The sequence below is a fragment of the Parasteatoda tepidariorum genome, chromosome 2 (genome assembly GCF_043381705.1).
Source record: "Parasteatoda tepidariorum isolate YZ-2023 chromosome 2, CAS_Ptep_4.0, whole genome shotgun sequence".
Classification (NCBI taxonomy): Eukaryota; Metazoa; Arthropoda; class Arachnida; order Araneae; family Theridiidae; genus Parasteatoda; species Parasteatoda tepidariorum.
Genome location: NC_092205.1, coordinates 94,591,415 through 94,614,300, shown reverse-complemented (window position 1 = coordinate 94,614,300; position 22,886 = coordinate 94,591,415). Strand labels below are relative to the sequence as shown.

The window sequence follows — 22,886 nt, the reverse complement described above, 5'->3', positions numbered from 1 at the left end:
CTTTAAAAAGTGTTGCTCTTTTTTAAACAGTTTCAATAGTTTTTCAAGTAGCATGTTTTAATCTTGTGCTAAGATTTGAAAATTAACTTTTAACATATATTAGTTTTGGAAAGTGTGGTTGTTACCATAAAAGTGTAACATTTTCAAAGATTACAAATTTAACATTATAGTTTGTACAACTTCCCTCTCCACTAAGTCTGAGAACGCCTGCTGCTATGGAAACAAGAGTAGCGCATTTCAGAGAGGGTAGCTTCTCTTCACTCTAGGGCTAACAAAATAGTCAGAAGAAAAAGATTCCCTTTCTCTCGTCGACCGGAACCAAAACCTGTCCTAAACAAAGACCCCACACCCCTACAGGGGCGGATCCAGAAATTTTCCGGGGGGGGGGGGNAATTTTCCGGGGGGGGGGGTCATAAGCTCAGATCCGCCCCCCACGAGTAAATTTTTTTTCAATATTTTAAAAAAAAAATAAAACTGAGGTTTTTAATGCTAGTTTTCTCATTTATTTTTTTCATAGTGAGCAATACATCAATAATTCAAGTGTTCAAAATCTTTAAATAATAAATGTAATGCGTTTTTTAGAAACTTTGGCAAGTACAATCTCTGGTTAAACCTGTTGGAGCACTCGGCGCACTTCAGCATTGTTAATGTTTGCAATGAAACTATGACGAATTTCGTTTTAATCTTTTGGATTACGATTCTTGAAACAGTGAAGAACATAATTGGATGGGGGGAAAAATCAATTTTTCCGACCTACCTTGGTGTATATGCCCCCTTAAATAATTTTTAAAATATTTCATTTCTTTTGTAAACTATAAAAAAAATAAGTTTTTTTTTTTCAATTTTGTCCAATTAAAATCAATATATATATTTAAAAAAAATTTGTTGATTTAAAAATTCTTTAACATGTAGCCCGTGAAACTGCAATCTAAGTTGTCCAAAACAATTTTAAAGATTTTTTTTTTTTTTTTTTTTTTTTTTTTTTTTTTTTTTTTTTTTTTTTTTTTTGAGCAAACGATTTATAGTAAATGTTTTAATAACAAACATCTATTTGAATTGGGAAATGTCTTTTACCGCTGTGCCAACTGTAATTGTGATTTTATTCATTGAATTGAGAATTTATGTAAAATAATCAGCATAAAACTTAAAATATAATTGGTACAATTTAAGTAAGCCGTTTCACCAGATCCAGTAAGAATTCTTTCTAAATTTCTAAAAACAACAAATCTAATGTGATTAAAGTTAGTTGAGATTTCAATCTGTTCTGTTATATTAAATATTTATCAAAGAGTTATTATACTGAAGACTATAACTCAGATTGTTTGAAAAGTCAACAGTTAAACAACTACTTGCATTTTGAGTCTCATATTTTCTCTGTAAAAGTATTATAATTGATCTGCTTAGAGCATTCTTAGGTGTTTTGTTTAATTTATCTATATGTACAAGAATATTTGGGATTCTATACTTAAAAAATGTGTTTCTTATTATGTGAAATTAAACTGGGCTTTAATTTTCAGCATGATTTTGCAAGAAGAAATATTCCAAGTACTTACAATGTTCTCTATCAATTGTGGCCGATGTCTCCTCACCACTTTCACGGCTGTAAACACATCTACTTCTTCGTGCTCAATGGCCTGCTCAATAGCAATGCTGGCTGCACAGTACACGCCCACACGACTCCGACCATTGCTGCAATAAAGAAAAATCCATTTTCTCTTAAAACCTGATTAATATGCAGTTTGATTAACAAGCATCTCTATTTTAAAATTAAATTGTATACTAGCCAGAAATTATTGAACTTAGCAACATGAAATTGTGAAGATATCAAATAAATTTTAGATTATAAAAAGAGAGTAATGTTTGAAATTTTGTTTTACACATCAAGACAAATATTACAATTTTGTAATAACACATTTTTAGTGTTAAATTTTTATTTCAATAATAAATTACTGCAAATTAATATGATTTCCATTAAACATAATTTTAGTTTCTTTATGGCTTATGTTTTATAGAAATTTATGAAAATGCTGTTTAATTTTATAATTGTGTGCAAAAGACTTTTAACTTATTTTTAATAGATGAGCAACTCATTTGTGACAGAAGAGTGAATTGAAAATTTTCAATTCCTGTGAAATATTGCAAATTATGCAAAAAGTAAAATTAACATTAATGGATCGAAACTTTGGACCACTCTTGTGACCAAACTGTTCAAACCATATTTCCCGGATTGCGGCTACCCCCCATATTTTGAGGGTAAGAAATCAAAATACATTGTAAAAAAGGCATGTTTGTTCAGTGGAAGTATGTTTTTATGTATTATTTAGTAGCTTAAAATATAGTCTTGCAGAAATTAATTAGCATATTTAAGGTCATCCTCTTGAACCTCTAAGTTTGTGACCTTGTACATGAAAATCTGATCATTAGATCAATAGTTATTCAGTGTTTTTTTTTTGTGTGTGTGTATTTGTGCGCACTTGTACATAATAGTAAAATTGTTAATTGTAAGAAAAAAATTTTTGAAAAATTTTGTTTGCTTTGGCACAACATAAGGAAAGAGTTGGTTTTTGATGGTGTTTACCTCTATAATGTCGAAAACCAGATTTGACATTGAAAAAAAAAACCTGAAAAAGTTTTATATTTAGACACGTATGCAAAAAACTTTGAATTGGAAGTCAACAATTTAAAAAGTAAATTAATGCTTGGTAAATTTTCCATTCATTACATTCAAAATAGTTAATTTCAAATTACATATTAAACTTTCTTTATTTATTTTTTCAGTATTACTGTGAATGCGATAAAATTTCTTGTGAAATGATAATTCTACATTTCAAAGACAAAAGCAATTTTTTGGTAGGATTTTTCGTGTGAATTCTCTATTTTAGGATAGAGCATGGGAATAGTAATTAAGTTTTGTATTATTTAAAACTTTGTTTTTGAACTCTGAGTAACTGATTTTAAGTTAGTGCTATTTAGTAACTAATTAAAACATGCGTTTATTCCTCTTATGTCAAACAAACTAGCATGGCTTAAAAGTTACATTTTTACAAACATTTATAAAAATATTAGATAAGAGACTAGGTTTACAAAATTTTAATCTTTGAACTTGATTAATAATAATTAGAGCTAGGATATTAATAACCTGAAAACCATCAAAATTTAAATACCACCCTTTAAAATTTTTAAGAATATGTATTAACTTTTTTAAATAGCTATAACTTATAAATTTAATAAAAAATAAGGTAATTAAACTATGAAATTTATGAATTTTTGTTTCAACCTACAAAAACATCCGAATATTTTATTATGGTATGTTTTCTGGTATTCTTAAAATTGAAACATTGCCTACTATCCAAAATCAAATTCTTATATTTTGAAATTCTCAGTTCAATGTCAACATTTGTTTTTAAAGTATATCAGTCAACATTTAAAGGATGTCAGTCATGACTCAGTCAACATTTGTTCTTGAAGGATATTTAAAAGGCAAAATTTTTACACCAATTTATAAAGTAAAATTAGTAAAATGCTAAAAATCATTCGAAATTCGTAAAAAAAAAAGAAAGATAAACAATGTTCTAAAGAGAAAAAAAAACGGAAATTCAAAACAAATTCCTTTATCATCAACGTCCGAGCCCTGGTAATAATAAATAATGTCTTAAAAAGGTAATACCCTGATTTACTTTAAAAAAAACTGACGAAAGAGAATGGATGAATCTCAGTTGTGAAGGCAAAACGTAGAGACATGCTTGTTAAAGTTTGGTACATATTAACACTAAACATACCATAATCGGTCGAATGACTATTTAAAAACTTTTGCATAAAAAATGTGCATATAATCTTATTGCTTTTGCACATTTGTCTTCGGGATTTCTTCTAACAATTATAAGTTCAGAAATGACGAAGTAATGCGTGTTCAGTGTATTGCATTCGATTAATTGAACATTTCTGCAAAAACTGTTGCATAATTAATTCAACCAGAATAACTAAGAATTCAAATTTCAAGCAAGTACCTAAAATTTTAGATTGGCATTTTTTTGGCAATCTAATTTTTTTTTTGCCAATCCAATTTTTAGATTACTAGTTTTGGTAAGTAGCTTATATTTTATTTTGATAGCTTTACTTTATTTCTAACTAACTGTTAGTTTTTACCCAGAAAAATGTCGAAACAATCAAGACAGCACAAGTTCTTAGAAGAAATAAATAATATAGGTTAAGATTTTTCGGAAATTGATGAAAATGAATTTTCTGAAAATAATGACATACTGGTTGAACGTAAGACATGCCAAATAGGATATTGTAACGAAAATAAAACCATCAAAATTTGTTCTAAATGTGAAAAATATGTCTGCAGAAAATGTACAATGGATGCACACCCTGCCTGTGTAAAAAATGCATTGAGCAATGAATTAAAAATTCTTATTCCTTGTGTTTGTAATGCATAAAAATTGGCAATATACAATTTTGTTTAGTTATAATTAAGTTTTTTAGTTTATTTCCTACCTAGCATCCATATTTCACACATTCAATCAAGAAACATAAAGTCCGGTCATTTGACCGGCTATGGTAGAAATAGGTATACATTAAGTGTTGGTGTGTTTAGTGTTAATCAACGCTACTTGAGACTGCTGAGTCTGTTGCATTTTATTATTCTTATTCACAGAATATTTATTTACTATGTGCCTATGTAATATATAAAAGGTCAAGTGTGTAAATATCAACTTGTTCCCTTGCATTGATAAACGAATCTGGAATACAAGCATTTTTTGTGTGTGAATGATCTATTTTAATTACCTGGAGACGAGGAGAACTGGTCCGTAAGATGTCCTCTGCCTCCATCTCTCCACCATGTTCATGAGCTCGACAAGAGAATTGGTAGAGGTGGGAACTTTATGTCCCAGAGGCCAACAAGTGATGAAGAACAGCTGCGTCGTTTTAGGTTCTGCTTTCACGCCGGACATCAGTTCCGTCAAGGAAACTACCTGTTGGACAACACCATGACATATAAGTTGTATTTTTCCATGACATACACTATATAAACACTATGACATATAAGTTCCATTTTTCCGTGACATACACTATATAAACACCATGACATATAAGTTCCATTTTTCCGTGACATACACTATATAAACACTATGACATATAAGTTCCATTTTTCCATGACATACACTATATAAACACCATGACATATAAGTTCCATTTTTCCGTGACATACACTATGTAACAAAAACTTGTCTCTATCCTGTTTCTTATTCAAAAATTATCTATTTTTCACAATATTTTTTTTTAAATTGTGACATAAATTGAATAGAAGGGTTTTGGACAGGACGGTTTAAACTGTGGATTAATCCATTCTGTCCTAAACCTTGCCAACTTTGCTTTCACGGGTTGGACTGAGGTGACATCCAGAAAGCGGCAGTAAAAAGAATTGAAAGAAAGACTCACTTTCTTGAGTATCTTGAATATCCAGGCTTTGATGTTGGGCAGAGTGCTGAAGGAGACGGTCTCTATTGTGAAGACAGGACCGAACTTCTTTACTTTCTCCTTCTCAGTAGGATAGAACTGAGGATAGCTCTAAACAAAGGAAGGACATTTTAGAATGCATTTTTATCATTTTACCAGGGTGCATAGCGTTTTTAAAAAGTGCTTAAAGATGCTTATTTTCGTTTTTTAAAAGCCCTTAAAGGTGCGTTTTTTATTGGATGTTTTTAAAAAGAGTTTAATTCCCTTTTCGAAAATGAGATTTTTTTTTCCTTTTACCATGTCGATTTCCACCACGTATTATGCAAAAGCATGCTTTTCACATTGTTCTATTCAATGTTTACTCAAATCATTCAAACACAATGCATTTCGACGTACCATCGTTTTATAGCGTATGAAAGCATCAATCATTTTACATCACTGATGAAATGCTTGCGGGTCCGCATGTGCATATACTGAGCAGGATACAGTTTGAATTATTCTTGCACTCTCATGTGCAACTCGGCTGCATTTTGCAATAAATCCTCAATTTCCGGATTCATTTTCCTCCCTCTGAAATCGAACTGAAAATCTCTCTTATCTTTTTGGGTGGCTAATGTAATCAAGAAAAAGTTCTTTGTCAGAAACTGGTTATTTTATCATGATCATGTAAAGTTTTTGAAAATTATTTTCCATTTTGTATATAGTGCTTAAAAATATTTTTAAGTGCTTAAAAAGTACTTAAAAGGTGCTATGGTTAAAGTAAAACAGTACTTAAAAGAATTTACAAAAAAATTTAAATTAATTGAGAGAATGATGTTTCAGCTTTCATCCCCCCCCCACCCCTAATTCTGAAATTCCGCTCATGATTATATTTTTCCTTTAAAGAAGTCGATATTTTTTTTTAATTTTTAACAAATCACTTTTTTAATAAATTATATAATTTTTTAGAAAATTACATAATTCTTTTTTAATAAATTAATACCTTCCATGGCGACCATCTTTGTCACTTTTCAAAATTATCTAACGGCAACATATAAACTTTAAAGGTAACCAAACAAAATACACAGGGAAACTGTTTTTAAATATTCTTCAACCCCTTCTCCAATCCTAACAGCTTAATTAATTTTAAACAATATATTAACCAAATTTTTTTCACCTCCGGGGCTTTGCCCGCGTGGAAGTAAATCGATTGCAACTAAAGAGATGTCCGCGTAATTTCTAAAGTTCTTTATTTATCGAATTTTAGTAAGTTTTAAAATCTGCCTGACACACAAACCGCCGTAAGTATCAGTTCGGGTCTTTTAATGAGATTAGGCGGCAGACGTAGCAAAATTATACCCATTTTTGTCCTGAGGTAAGGTCGAAAACTCATGCCAATGCAGTCTGTGCTACTTCCTGACGCTCCTCTTGAACCATAAATTGAGTATCGTATTATATACTCAACATGGCGCATAGTTAGTGTTTTTAAAAAATGCTTAAAGATGCCTATTTTCGTTTTTTAAAAGCCCATAAAGGTGCTTTTTTCATTTAGTGATTTTAAAAAGTGCTTAATTTTCCCTTTTCGAAAATGAGATTTTTTTTCTTCTTTATCATGTCGATTTTCACCACGTATTATGCAAAGGCGTGCTTTTCATGTATTCACTGGATCTAAAAATTATTCATCGTGATTTGTATATCCGCGATGCAAAAATCTAATAACGCGATTTGTATTTCAGCGTTCGTAAATCCAATATCACGATTTATATTCACGTGATTTTAAAATCCAACATAGTGATTTGTATTTTCGCGTTCTTAAAATCCAATATCGTGATTCCTATTCACACGATTTTAAAATCCAATATCGAAATTCTTGTGAGAACCAAGTTTTTTCTTCATTTAGAGTTACTATAAGCCAGGTTAAAAAATTATATTAAATATAAATAGTATGTAAATTGATATCTTGTTAACGAGTTTTGCACATAAAAATTTCAGGGTTTTTCACTTCGTTTCACAATCACTCCTGGATTACTTTTCATCCTGGTAACAGAAACTCTGCAGATCACTTTTCATCTCAAATTATAGAATTTTTACGCTTATAGTTTCTGTCCAACTAAATTAAATTAGAACCACAAATCTATGAAAATTGAGCTGCAAATTGACTCAAAAAACTCTGACTTGTTATTATTATTAATTTTAAACTTGACTTCATTTGTAATCAATAAATAATGACTGATGGTTAATGTTATTCTTCCTTACCGTTTGGAAATAGTTGCCATTAATTAATGTTCAAAGATATCAAGCACTTACGCTGGAAGGAGGATGATCGCACAAAACGACAACGGAATTACAGTCATGATCATATACCAGGGACCAAAAGTCTGGAACAGTGTGCTGCATGGGCCATTCTGTCACAATGAACTCCTTGGAACGCAAATAACCCTGTAAAAGCAAGCATTCATTCATCATCCATGAAAATACAAACGATCTCTTTTTTATTTATTTTTATAACCGTCGTTGAACAGCCGAACCAATTTTATGGGTTAGCGACTACTAATGTTCAACACCGTAGCCTTGTCATTTTGAACCAAATTCAGAAGACAAGGGAACTCCTGACTCGAGTATTGGGAGAAATTCGCCTTCGTGCAGGACTTTTTGATGGAACTAACCCGCATTTGTTTTACATGGAGAGGAAGACCACGTGAACCTTCCACGGTTAGCCTGACGGCAAGGGGACTCTAACCCATGATCCGTTTACCACTGAGGATATTTCACGTCAGCAGTGCTGTCGGTGCAAAGCCGGAAGCAGAATTCGTATCGACTGGGATTCGAACCTGGTTCGCCGCATTGGAAGGCGAAAGCTCTATCCCCTGAGCTATCGCGGCTCGTTTGCCATTAAGGTACTCCGAGATCGGTTGACTGAATGTAAACAATAGCAAGCTTCTTAAAACCGGAAGAAATTTCTAAAACTTCCGGTGTATCCCTCCGCTTATGTTATGCTTACGAGGCGAGGCGTGAACAGGCTTCATATTCTAGGAAGTTTTATTATAGTGATTTTTGTTTAAATTAATGCGGCAAATTTTACCATTCGTAAGAATTTTCTGTCATTTATAAATTCTAGCAAATCGTGAGCCTAAAACAAAATTAATATTACCCCAGAAAAACATGTAACCTTGTGTCGTAATTTTCGTTTGGTTGTCACGAAAATGTTTGCACTAAAAACCTTTTTTCAATAAAGAAAAAATGTTGCAGTTTCAAACCTTTCATCCTAAAAGGATTAAAAATTATTTTTTAGAGCTTTTTTTTTAAAAAGTATTAGTCACTTAGGTCCATTATGACGTATTAGCTGACGTCACACTAGCTGTAGGATCCAATTGCATTTGTCCGTTAAAATTTCATGACAAGGTGGATTTTAGCTGAGCATACAAGACGTTGCGAAAAGAAACCTTATAATTACATAGATTTAAGGTTATTTTAACCTTGAGACTAGCTTTAATAAAGGATTTTTTTCACGCTTGAAAACCCTAAATCAACCTCGATTTAAGGTTCTTATTATAGAAGGTGTTTTTCCAAGGTTTTGGATATGCATAGAATAGAGCAGATGGCCACAGATCTCGTTTTAAGGTTAGAAGGTTTACACGTAAACCGCATAACAAACCTTTTTAGGTTTACATTAAAAGGTTTTTGCTGAGTGAAAATAAACCTTATTTTGCTATGTGGGACAGCATTAAAAAAAAAGTCCCGCAGTGGACTGATCGTTAAGACACGGTTCTCAGCAGATCACCGAAGTCAAGCATCACTGGCTACGGTCAGTGTGCGGGTGGGTGACCACTTGGATCAGTCTGCGTAGGGACCGAGGGTGTGCGGTATGGGTCCTCGTTAAACTGTGCTACCGTAAAGTGCTCGGCTTCGCGCGCAAGTCGTCGGGCTACCGAAGCGGGGGTGCCATCCCCTCCGCAGAGGATTAAAATTGTGATGGCATGTCTTTGGATCATCCTCCGGGATGTTTCCCAGACCGTCGCCAATAGCCCATTGTGCAGCTCTAGTGCGACGTAAATTAACAACAACAACAGCATTAAAATAAAGTGTAAGGTTAGCCATGTTTTGAGTGTTTATCACTGATAAACACTCAAAACATGACTAGAGGCCATATTTGTGCAAAATAGCACAGTTTGTTATTATTTGGGTAGCTTCATAGCAAGCTTGCGTGGTCTTCCGAATTCATTTGTTGTTTGTTTCGTTGTAAGTTAGATAGAAAGAAAGCGTTATATTGAAAATACTACAAGTATAATAATATTGAATGGTGCGTATTTCCAAGTTGCAGGCCAAAAAATCAGCCGCAAGTAGTAACCCGGAAGTCTTACGACGAATTACCATCTGCACGTAGCTTTACACAGTCAACCATCCTTCCCCCGAGCCACCACGACTGCAATAGCCTGTTGCGGATAAAAGGCTATACATTTTCGTGATTAACAGCATGATGGTGGTCACTGGTCAGAATTCTTACCGCTCGTCTTTAATTATCGATTAAGTTGAATTAATGAATTCTAATTAAATAATTTGTTATTTTTTTCGAATGTTTCTTTACTTATTATATTCCTTGCATCCAAAAAGTTACTTCTTATATAGTGCGGTGATAATACTCAATTAAGGCAATATGTCCTAGAAAGGAGAAGGCCCCAGCACAGGTAACCATAAACAAGAAATTTGATTCTTTAATAGTCCAAACGGAATGGCGTCTTTCGTATTCTAGACAGCCGCGCAGCTTAATAGCCCACACTTAGTGACATCGCTCTTATTTTTCACCCACTGCGCAGTTTATTTTTGTTATATCGGTCTACAAAATTGATGAACGCTGAAGCCTCCTTTCTTCTAGGAGGTATTGATTGAGGTCGGATTTTTCATGTGAAGTCTAGTCTATCAATCAATAGTAAATCAATCCAAATGGACATTTATAGAACATGTTGAGAGACAAGTCATTAATTAGGTTTTGGGTATTAAATATCTTTTTTTTGTAATTTAATGCTAATTGTTTGCTTATATAGCCGTATTTTTTGGAAATTTTTAAGCAAATTGAAAAATTTTGTACAAAACTCAATCTGTAAAAATGCTATCACTAGAATAAAGGTAATTCAGGGTGATTTTTTTTTTCGCACAAAACAATATTGACTTTCTAAGAATCTTAAAGAAGTAGTAAACAATATTTTATGAAGAAAAAATTCGCAGAATATTAAGAGGAGGGAAATATAACTTACATCAACAAAAACGGCATTTATGTAATCCGTACTGTCGTTGCTTTGAAATGAAGATAAATAGGGTCTAAAATTGTCAGCTGCAAAGAAAAAAAAAGATAAGAAAATTTTATTCATTCATGCTTGCTACAATGCATTTTTATGCAAGTGGTGAGAAAAATAAATAGTAATCCTATCCATGGTTGCAAGTTAATGTTCTTTTTTTGTTCTTTTTATAATTTAATGTACTTTTTTCTTATACTTCGAATGAAATTTTGGAAAGAAATCAGTAGAACTCAAAAGTTTTCGGGGTAATAAAAATCGGGAAAAACTCAGTATTTGGACCCGGCAAACTATTAATATTATTTCCTAAACTATATATTTGTTATCGCGAATGTCAGAAATAAAGAGAATGTCGACTTTCGGCCGGTGAATGTCAACAATCACATAGTCACTTTCCGTTGAGGATGATTAAGTGAAACATCAGTGTTTGGAGTACCGAATAAATGCATAGTGGGCAGTGGCACTTGATCTTAAAACATTGATGTAGGGCATACCGGGCAAATGTATACCGGGCAGTTTCGCTTAACTAGACCTAGTATATATTTCGGACATTTACTAAAGTGACAATGTGATTGTCAACAACCACTAATTTCGGTCATTCACAGTAACATTATCATTAGCACACTAGTTGAATTTTGAGAACTTTAGATACTCAGAAACTGATTAATCTATCTACTTTTGATAAGATCGATTTGTCAATAAAATATAAATAAATTCTGTATGTAGCGGTCAGGAAATGACTGCAAATTATATTGCCATCAAGCATGGAACTTCAGTAGAAATTTGAGTGCTCTTGCTATTCGGAAAGAGGTGGAAATTTCGATCGCAAATTTTCATCAATACAAACACAAAAGTGAGTTAATAGTTATAATAAACACTGTTGATAATAAGAAAACTTTTATAAATTTATGAAGAACTAAAAAAACGATGTTTTTTTTTAGTACATATTAATACTACAGAAAAATCTATGTAAAAGGTATTAAACTCCTCTCTTAAAAATCGAGGTATTTTTCTGAAGCCATATCTATATTTTTTAATTAAAAATAAATAATAATCTATTCAGATGATGTTTTCTCAAGCGGCTGTCAACTTTTTAGTAAAAGAAACTGCACTGAGGAGAGCCAATTTGTTCTGCATAATAGTAATTTTAGCAGTTCAATAGTTGTAAATAATAAACGAACTTTTTTTCAAAATTTTGATTAAAAAATGGTCATAGAACCGTATAAAGTAACAACTAGCTTATGAAAATAAGCGTGAAATGTATAGTACTCACGAGGTACTGTAGAAATAGTTCTGTTCTTATGCCTATTCTCCAGTCGATGACCTCCTGCTCTGTCCCCTATTGTGAACTTAGCAGATGTGTTGCAGATTTTCTGAAATTAAAACCCCCACCCCAACATAAATTATAAACAAAATGACATTCCTTAAAACATTTTTTATTTTAAAAAGGGACATGAATGAAACAGAAGGGAAGCATTGATATTGTATAATAGCGGTATTCAATTAGTTTTTGTTCAAGAGTTACAGTAAACAGTGCGCATGCGTCGTCATTGCTCGCGTTGCTATAGCGACCGCTGCCATTTGATAATTTTTAGGATTCTTTTTTTTTCCTAAGGTATTTTTAAATGGGATTCGCACAATATACAGTTAGTACTATCAATTAAAATAGAACAACTTATAATTATATTTTTCAGTAAGACTTTCAACTTTGCTATACACTATTTTAACTTTGCATTTATTATTTTACGTAATATTAACGGAATGAATTTTACCAACAACAATTCGGTAAGATTACTTTCGGATATTTTACGAAAGATTGACGAAAGAATATTTACTATTTAGATTTAGTGAAAATGATTCTGCGTATTTTACGTATTATTGAAATAGCAAATTTACCATTTAAATTTCGGTTCCAATTTATTGACGCAAATTTTGTGTTTTTTGGATAACCACTTTTTTGTATAATTTGACGTTTCAAGTTACATTACATTTTGATGTATTATTGACGTAAATATTATATAAAACTAGGAGGCTTCGCCCCCTGCTCGCTGGCGCTCTCCAACCCCCGGAACTGCTTTCACAGTTCATTTCGGATTGCTTCGCTATCCAATGCTCGCTTTGCTCGCTCATTGGATACGTTCTTAACGTCTAGTTTTTGTATACTNGAAAAGAAATACAGCCAAAATTTGGGAGCCACGTAAGAGAATTATATATAATAGATTACGTACTCATTCTTACTTAGTAAAAAGTGGTTGGTAAAATAGTCGTAAAAAACGAATTTGCTTGCGTAAATTTTCCGTTTTTTGGATAACTATTTTTTCCTGTGATTTAAAGTTTCAACTTACATAAATTTTGACGTAAATAATACGTAAAAATAACGTACTTATTCTAGTCAAAAGTGATTGGTAAAATATCAAAAAAGTGTTCGGTATGGAAATAAAAAAAACTATTTGAATTACCCAAATATTTATGACTTATCCACACAAAAAAATATCTGAAAAAAAAATCATTTTTAAACTTCATTCCAAAGGTTTCGTTTTCCAATATTGTATACTTTAAACAATCGAGTATTCAGTATGAAGTGTAATAAATAATTGTTTGTACCAGATAGCGCAAGGTAACAGAAAAGAGAATTATAATATTGTTAACTATTTTCGTTTACTCTTACTTTAATAACCACTCGCATAATCTTTTACACGAACTGCGTTACATTAGCTAATGATACGTTGATGTTGTCCGAAACTAACATCGACATCAAATATTCAATTCCCTTACGTCAATTCACTAAAGTAGACAGGCTAGATGCGAGTTATCTGTGCATTCATTTATCTCCTTGTACGAGATGCAGCTTCATAAAATATAAGTCAATATTTTTTATTTTGCATGCATTATCTGTAGTCTAAAGAAAAACGATTGCGATTGACTTTTCAGGGGTGCATTAAGATTTGAAGAACATAACTTAAAAGTGTAATCCTGTAATTGTCCCTGGGTAATCCTCCTACCCAGATAGACTGCAGTCGCGTTCCGCAGTGGCTTGATCGTTAGGACACGGTTCCCAGCAGATCACCGAAATCAAGCATCACTGGCTGCGGTCAGTGGGCGGGTGAGTGACCATTTGGATCAGTTCGCGTAGGAACGGAGGGTGTGCGGTATGGGTCCTCGTTAAGCTGTTCTACTGTAAAGTGCTCGACTTCACATGCAGGTCGTCGGGCTACAGAAGCGGGGGTGCCATCCTCTCTGCGGATGATCAAAATTGTGATGGCATGTCTTCGGATCATCCTCAGGGATGTTTCCTAGATCGTCGCCAATAGCTCATTGTGCAGTTCTAGTGCGACGTAAACTACAAAGGATTACAGTCGCGTAATATTGCATTGTTTTGCTTCTTATGGTAGAGTAGTAGTAAAAGATATTTTATTTATGCCGTGCTAGAACTGGGCGATGGTCTGGGAAAAATACCCAAAAAGGATCCCAAAACGTGCCATCTCAATTTTGATCCTCCGCAGAAAGGATGCCCCACCCCCCTGCTTCGGTACCCAGACGACATGCAAGCTTTACGATAGAGCAGATTAACAAAAAGATATACCGCGCACCTTCGGTCCCTTCGCACTCTTATGGTTGAGGGAAAACATATTTTACCGTATATTCCCTTTGGTATTCATTTTGCCTCGTGATCTGGCTCTTGACGGATTTCTGTTTCAGTCGTAGCGAAATTTCAGAGACTGGAAACCACGTCTGACCGCTGATGAGACCTTCTTCTAGAGCCTCGTAGATGAACTTATACTGACCCTATGGAAGTAAAAGAAAGAACTTAAACCAAAACTGTCACCGCCAATTTCTAATTGTACTAGAGAGATTATGTAAAATTATTTTATAAATCATGCAAATTTAATATAATTTTTTTTGTCCAATGAAGAAAAACAAATTGGTTTAGAAAACGTACCACGTCTTCAATCATGCCTCTCCTGGCATTTCGTAAACTTTTAACGTAACCGTAGACATCATAGACACTGTCCTCGTCTGCTAGGTCCAGGTTAGAATCGATACAAATGTAAGCTCCTGTTCTTCCACAACCGTCGCTAGAAAAAAAACAAATTGCTTATTTTTTTTTATTTCATAACCATCGTTGAACAGCCGACCCAATCTTTTGGGTTTACGACTACCAATGTTCAACTCCGTAGCCTTGTCATTTTGAATCCAGTCCATAAGTAAAGGGAACTCCTGGATCAAGTAGTAGGAGAAATTTGCCTACGTGGAGGACTTTTTGATGGAACTAACTCGCATTTGGCTTTACATGGAAAAGAAAACTACGAAAACCTCTCACTGTTAGTCTGACTGTAAGGGGACTGTAAACCATGATGCGTCTACCACTGGGGATACTTTACGTCAGCACTGTTGTCGGTATAAATTTATACGGAATTCGTATCGACCAGCCATCTCCGGGATTCGAACTCGGTTCACCTTACTGGAAGGAGAACGCTGTATCCCCTGAACCATCACTGCTCACAAATTGCTTATTAAGTTATTATTTAAATGTGTAGGAAAAAGGCGATACAATACAAATCCTTTGGGGAGATTTCTGTATCGTGATCTGTGGCAGAATAATCGCCGAGTTTTGGTGGGTAAAGGGCAACGGCCCGCGGGAAGCTTTAAAGAAAAATCACAGAAAGGGACCAACTCGAAAGGTATGTCTCGTAACCTTCACCAGACAAATATCTACATGTTTTTGTTTTTTTAAATTACAAGCTTAAAATCTATTTGGCACCTTGGCGACTGTAGTTGGTGCGACAGATCACGATACGGAAATATTCCCAATGCCTTAATGATCTAGTTATTATAATGTTTATGAAGATCAATATAGGCTGCTCATGTATTTGATTAAAAAGGATAGTTTTGGATAAGCCGAATCAAACTGCGCATGGAGTTGAAAGAGATTTTTCAATTATAAAAAGTTTAGAACTCTAGGGAAACATTGCGACCCATAGTAATGCATCGATGAACAATCTTGGCTACCATGCTACTGGAAACGATAATAAACCTCTTAATGGGAGCATAATTTTAGAGAAAACGATCATAAATGTGCCTTTCTTCATTTTTTTTATTTAAGAAAATTATATAAAACTAAGTGTATAAATGTATTTAAATTTAAATGTTTAATGAGTGCTGACATCTAGTTTAAAACAAGCTAACTTCACATTTCAAACTGGCTGGTACTGCCATCTGGTGCATAGATTGAAAAATAAACATGATTCTGGGCTCGAGAAATAGTTCGGTTTAATCTTTTTGGCGCGTTATTTTCAACACTTACTTAACAGTGACAGATATTTCAGAAAAATGGACCAAAAATGGAAAATTTTTTGACTGTTTAATTTTGTTCTCTGTATTATTATAGAAGTTAGAAAATGGTTTTTATTTCAAAAATGAAATTTTAAATGAAATAACTACTGTATTTATAATTTTTACATACACATAAAAAAGTAACGGATTACACACATATCTTATTCAACTCGAGCAAATTAAACAAAATTTTGAAGCTAAGTATAATATAACTAGTATAATATAAAAACACAACATTATGATTTTTAATACATAAATTTTACACATCTCTAACAGTATGGTATATCCCTAAGCCCACACCCACATTTAACTCCCTCGACTGAAGTCGTAATCGGTGAAAAACTAGGACCACTGATGCCATCTATTAGGAAAATAGTGAACTAAGTATCCTAAAGTAGAAACGAATCCAGCCAGGTTTCACGAAACAGAAACATTAATTTTTCTCCTGCCCGAAGTCAGTTCGGTCATCACTAATAATGCACGCAGTAGTTGCCCGAACTGGATTCGGGTGACACTGGAAAAGGGTTAAATTAAGAAACCGGTTTAAAGTGACCAGTATGAAGGGAAACTGGTACCTGCAGTGTACGATGAGAGGACCGTTCTCCGTGTAACGGCTGAGGTACATCTTGACCCTCCTCCTGAAATCCAGAAGAGAACAAGGGAATGGATTGGTGTGGGTGGGCCATGCCACGTAGTGAAGGTGAGACAATTCCCTCACTTCATCACCCTGGAAAATAAAAACATTTATTTTTCTCCTTAATCAAGACTGTTTCTTAAAATGGAAAGTGATCAACTCTGATAGTTTGATAAGATGTAAGATGAACCTTTTTAATTTGCATGCTCCGAATGTTGTAGTTGGCAAGGTCCGTCTCGGACAGAAGAGTCACCTCGATGTCCCCGTACTTCTCTGGATGGTCAAGTTCGATGGGCCAATACCTGTCACACATCACCTGCACAGATAAAACGGTGTTTAACATTAGGTGGTGATGCTGCAAAATTTGAATAAAGCAAAATTATTGTATTATTTGCATGATGACCCAAAAATGGCTGACAATTAGAAAAATCAATTAACAAAAAAAAGGTACAATTCGCTATGTTCGGGAAATTTTTCTCATCACGTTTCACAATTTGTTACAAAGTTTGTCAACATATGGCATTAGTTCTATGTGATGAATCCTATGTTGTTGTAGGCCATTAAGGTAGAGGGGTTCTTGATGAATCAAAAAAGTCAAGCATCACTTTCTGCTGTCAGTAAGCGGACGGGTGACCACTTTGAACATCTTAAGTAGGAACCGAGGATTCACGATATAACAGTTTAACGAGGGTGCACCTCGTTAAACTGTTCTAGCTTAAAGTGCTCGATTTTGCGTGCAGGTCCTCGGGCTACCAAAGCGGTGGGGCCATCCCCTCTGATAAGTATCAAAATTGTGGTGGCATGTCTTCGGATCATCCTCGGGGATGTTTTCCAGACCGCCGCCAATAGCCCATTGTGCAGTTCTTGTCTGGGACATAAATATTACTCTTATATACACTTTAATGACAGTATTAAGCTTTAAGGATAATACTACGCTTTCATGATAATATTACGCTTTTATATACACTTTAAACTAATGGCGCTATCGAAAATCGCTATCTCTTTTAATAGGTTTACATAACAGTTGTTAATAATAATATATATGTTATCGGCAAAGTTTGAAATCCGGCATTGTATAGAATGCCTAAAACTAGCCCGCAATGTATGAAGCGATTTATATTCCACACATTTCCTAGGCATTCTATGGAATGCCAAATGAGAAACCGGCAATGATTAAATTACATCTTCATCAAAATGTCATTCAAAAATGTCAAATTCAAAATGTCATTCAAGCTTGCCATGTTGCAACAAGTACGTTTATTTCTAATTTTTTAGAAGAAAAATTTTCCCTCTTAAATAAAAAAGGCATAAATTGTGTTTTGTACAACTGTCATTTCTTTTTACGCATTTGGAATAAAAAATTTTTAATGGCACTCTCCAATTATTTTTTCAGGATAACATTTTTATTTTTGAAAAATGCACATCATTTACATAATAACCTCATCAGGACGTTTTCTTTTTTTCATACATTGCCTAAATAACATTTGTCATTCTATAGAATGCCTAGGTATTATATACAACGCCTAGGGAAAGCATGTAATACTTCTCATATTTCATACCTTGCCTGATATCATCCGACATTACATACAATGCCTAGGCATTCTATACAATGCCGACGCTTTTTTGCCGGTAACATATAAACCAAAGCAATAAATCGTTAAAAGCTAATGAAAAGTTACTCTTATAGTGTAGATATATTTCAATTCTCAATGAACATACAACAAATTAACGTTTATCTAAACATGTTTTAAACTAAAATTATTAATTTTGATTTGATTATATATTTAAAATAAAAACCGTGATTTTAGGATAATGTCTTACACACATATTGTTATACACATACACATATTGCTGCTTTAAGCTGCTTGGTCATGGAAATTTAGTGTTCACAGTCTGATTGGCTGATGCAAAGTAGATGTGTTTCTAATGACATTTTTGTTTACTTCGGCAATCTAACAGATTTCGTTGATTTATATCCTGCCTTCTACAATAGTGATTCATTTGTTTTTCTAAACGATTTTTTCCCTAATTTAAATATTAGTTTACTACTCCTCATCTGTATATCTTTTTTTTGTTTAATCTTCATGTCTGATAAGGAGTCTAAAAGTGTATATTAAGTGCGGACATTACTAAATACCATTTTACATTTCACCAATTCTTTCAGTTTTTTTACCACTTGCATTAAAAGTACTTACTGTAGTAGTAGGCTATTAAGGAAAGGAGTACGATTGTTTTTATTTTCCAGTGGCGCCATCTATGGCTGAGAATTCGACTTCTGCCCCACCCATATGTCACAACAGTTTATAAGCGGATCCATTCATACATCCATTCATCCACAGATCGTAATTTCGACCTGCACTAGAGAACAATCAATCTCTAATTCAGTACCCCCAGAGGTATGATTTGTTATCGGAACATGGAAGACTTTGTGACATGACAGATTTAACGCGCACCAGTCGCCATTTACTACACGAGGAGTCTTCGGCCGGCTGGATTCAAACTCTCTTTCTCGGCGAACGTGAGTCCAGCGCCCTGCCAACAAGGCTATGCATCTCGACCCTTATTAGAGTACTTACCCTAATGAAGTCGAAGACTTTTGTGAGCATGACAATGACGTGAGAATTCTGCTCCCATACTGCTCTCCAGAAATCGCTTATAGTATGCTCATTTGGACCTATAACAGAAATCAAAATATGCAGCAGAGTTTTTCGAAGTTCTTTCGCTAAGAAAAATAATAAAATTCCACAGCTTAAGTGCCTTACATTTGAGGCAAATCTATAATTTTCAGATTTAATATGCCGTAAACAAATATCTGGGCTTTAGAAAAGGCTAATTATTTAAATATTTTAAAAATTGCGAAACTATTTTCTTAGAAATCGCCAACTTGGCGAGATTTTTCCAGCTGGGGGAAAACCATCAAAATTAGCAAATATTTCTTGAGAAATTCAGATTAAGTAATGGTAGGGTCACTTTTTAGGTATTAAAAAAAATTAGAAAACAAGCACTTTTTGGGAAACTGTGGCAAATAGAGCACTGGCCTAACAGTCGTAACTGTTACACACAGGTTGCAACAGCAAATTTTATGTTTTCGATATAGCTTTGTAATTTTGAACCCAATTTAGAAGAAAAGGGAACTCGTGGATCAAGTATTGGGAGAAATTAGCCATCGTGAAGGATTTTTTCCTGGAACTAACCCGCATTTGCGGTGCATGGAGAGGAAAAACTCTCAGTGTTAGCATGATTCTGATCCATATTCCGTCTACGTCTGAGTATATTTTACGTCAGCAATGAGGTCAGTATTCGTATCGACCAGCCATTGCTGGGATTCGAAACTAAGTCACCTCATTGGGAGACGAGCACTCTATCCCCTGATCCACCACGGCCCTTCATATTACGATAACATTGTTAAGATATTTTGAATGCTTCAACCAGTGTCTTCTTTATGTGACGGACAAGGCCCGGTTGTCGCCTAGGCCCACTAGGCACGAGCCTAGTGGAGGCTGGGGGCTAAAAATAAATATTCAAGGTCCTCAAAATTATAAATAAATCTTCCTTTTGCTTTTAATCTATAAAAAAATCTCGTGCTTCATTAATAAAACGACTAATTACCGAAATAAAATTCTCACAATTACAATCTCACAGTTAATTACTATTCAACACATTCATAAATGTATGGCAATTAAAGCAATAGACTGTATTATATAAATATACAACTTGGAGATAAAATAACGTGAGGTGCTTAGAGCTCCATAACACGTGTACTTATCAGAAGGTTAAAAAAAATTGACACACATGTGGTTTTAATTTCTAAAAAGAAAAAAAAAATGTTAAAAGTTGCTTGCACTGGAAAATTTGCGCTTGGAGCATAATACGTGTAATCAATAAATGCATATTTGTCAACTGAAGCAGTAAATATTTTTTATATTAATAAATTGCATTTATTTATAATTTACATATGGGATTCAATGTGCTCGTATTGCTTTACACATCAAGGGAATGAACACAGATATATTGCGAGCTTCAGCTGAAAAGGTCGTATACAGCATACAAATATTAGAACTTCAGAATGTTAGTTACATTGTAAATAAATACTGTTAATTATGATGAAAAGTTAGTTACTTCTTCACTTGTCTAATATGATTCATTTATTGCACGTATTATGCAGTATTCCCCCCAATATTCAACTTTTGAAACTATATATATTTTTTGTTAAAACGTGAAACCCCTTTATTCTACTGAGTTGATTGGGTTTTGAACCAGACATCTTTTTTTTTCCCGTAAGAACTACTGGTTTCGGAACGATCTTAAAATCATCTAAGTGTCCTCGATGCAAACAACTCAGTGTTTAAATTGGATAGCTCAAAAACAATAAAAAAAAGTGTTTTCTACGTTGTAATGTCAGCTGACGTCACTAACGAATCCATGACGACAATCTTTAGTTGCTGAACAGCGGCGTCTCGATCGTTAGAGAGAGATAGTGGGTATAAGGACTTTACCTCGCATTGATACGGTAGTTCAAAAAATCTACTTCAGTTACCCTGAATAAGCATTTTTCCCTATTTGCTTTAAAAACCACTCTTCTTAAGCACTCTAGTACTTGTTTTAAACGAGCGGCTAACTCTTCAGAACTTTATAGAACGAGCTTATCAAAATAAAGAACAACCCCTTCTAAATTTCGAAACAAATCTTCGATTAAATTTCTAAAAATACCTGAGATCCGAATTGAAGCCTAATACGCAACTTTATGCGTGACAATAGTTTGAGCTTCAGTGGAAGCACCATCAAACGATAGTTGTAAATATGCCCGAACCAAATCTATCATAATATATCAGAAGATCTACTTTAAAAAACCCAAAAAATCTACTTCAGTTACCTCAAAATAAGCATGCTTATTTTGAGTAGATTTTGGGGTTTTAGATTTTTTGGGTTACCGTATCAATGCGAAGAGCATCCCAAAATTAAGTCTTTATAAACTTCTTCTGGAACGAGTCGTCAGCGTCGCTGGTCCGCAACTAAAAACTGTCGTCATGGTTTCGATGACGGAAAGTGGAGTCGGCTGACATCACAACATTCTATGTTAAAAATGTTACGTTGCATTAGATGTCATTTTCGTTTCATGTTTTATTCATGCATGCAAAATTACATAATAGATCCAAGACACTTACCCTGAGTAGCGATGTAAGCGTTTGGTTTTAAAATGCCCTAAAAATAAAAAAAGAGAAATTATTATTAAACTGTTTTATATACAGTCCCTGACCAAACTATTAGACGCATTATAAGATTCTAGGCAAAATCTTAATTATCAGAAAAAACTATACAGCTTTATTGTATTTACGAGACTGAAACCGGTTTGCACTTGTTTACGTTAGTGTAGCAATGGGTTACATGAGACAATATATAATGTATATTTGACGACTGGATAGATTAGACGATATATTATACAAATATAGAATATTTATTATATCAGATATTATATTATAATGATTAGACCAAATTATTAGACGCGCTGAAGTGTTTTAATAATGACATGCTTTGCACGGGTTTATATTTAGACATACATGTAATGGGTTTTTTCAGATTTTTTATAGACTTTCTATTTGTATTTATGCTTAACGTATTGCATTACAATATTAACCAATTAATACACGAACATAAACAAGCGTAAACCGGTTTAAGTCTCGTAAATACAATAAAGCTGTATAGTATCACGTGATGATTAAGATTTTACTACATAGAATCTTATAATGCGTCTGATAATATGACCAGGGACTGTAACTACAATAAATAAAATAAAACAACATAAATAAAGCACAAATTTAAAAAAAATGGAAGTACTATAGTTCTGATTCGATAAACAAGAAACCTTCAACGCAGTTTAAACCAAATGATGTCTTAACTACAATAATATCTTTTGTTTATAAACATTATGGGGGGTCGATAGAACCCAAACTATGATGCGTCTATTTCTTTACCTTTATTTGTGTTTTGCTCACGTTTGTTTTGTTTTATTCATAGGTAGCACAAAGTATACCACTATCCTCATTTGGTTCGATACACTTTATATCCTGCTAGAAAAAATATTTTAAGATGAAAATCGTTTTTTTTTTTTTTTTTTTTTTTTTTTTTTTTTTTTTTTTTTTTTTTTTTTTTTTTTTTTTTTTTTTTTTTTTTTTTTTTTTTTTTTTTTT

General features: G+C 33.5%; 2 protein-coding genes across 6 annotated transcripts in view; one reads left to right on the top strand and one right to left on the bottom strand.

Annotated features, from left to right (window-relative positions):
• LOC107440415 (uncharacterized) overlaps window positions 1-1,853 on the top strand; it is a 28,001-nt gene extending 26,148 nt beyond the window's left edge. Inside the window, exon 8 of the mRNA XM_071177029.1 lies at window positions 1,518-1,853. The gene's annotated coding sequence lies outside the window, so the exon portion shown is untranslated. The remainder of the gene's footprint in view (window positions 1-1,517) is intronic.
• Window positions 1-22,886, bottom strand: part of LOC107440418 (receptor-type tyrosine-protein phosphatase kappa) — an 84,779-nt gene that overhangs the window by 1,643 nt on the left and 60,250 nt on the right. For 2 of the 5 annotated variants that reach the window (XM_043054733.2, XM_071177951.1), the window contains exons 4-15: window positions 21,864-21,900; window positions 19,275-19,372; window positions 16,889-17,014; window positions 16,640-16,791; window positions 14,671-14,806; window positions 14,367-14,516; window positions 12,004-12,103; window positions 10,692-10,768; window positions 7,747-7,878; window positions 5,443-5,571; window positions 4,789-4,976; window positions 1,554-1,689 (exon numbers count right to left, since the gene is read on the bottom strand). In XM_043054733.2, coding sequence (XP_042910667.1) covers window positions 1,554-1,689; window positions 4,789-4,976; window positions 5,443-5,571; window positions 7,747-7,878; window positions 10,692-10,768; window positions 12,004-12,103; window positions 14,367-14,516; window positions 14,671-14,806; window positions 16,640-16,791; window positions 16,889-17,014; window positions 19,275-19,372; window positions 21,864-21,900 — 1,461 coding nt within the window. Of the gene's footprint in view, window positions 1-922; window positions 1,690-4,788; window positions 4,977-5,442; window positions 5,572-7,746; window positions 7,879-10,691; window positions 10,769-12,003; window positions 12,104-14,366; window positions 14,517-14,670; window positions 14,807-16,639; window positions 16,792-16,888; window positions 17,015-19,274; window positions 19,373-21,863; window positions 21,901-22,886 lie in introns of those variants that run through there. The other 3 variants (XM_071177950.1, XM_071177949.1, XM_043054732.2) reach the window with 2 other exon arrangements.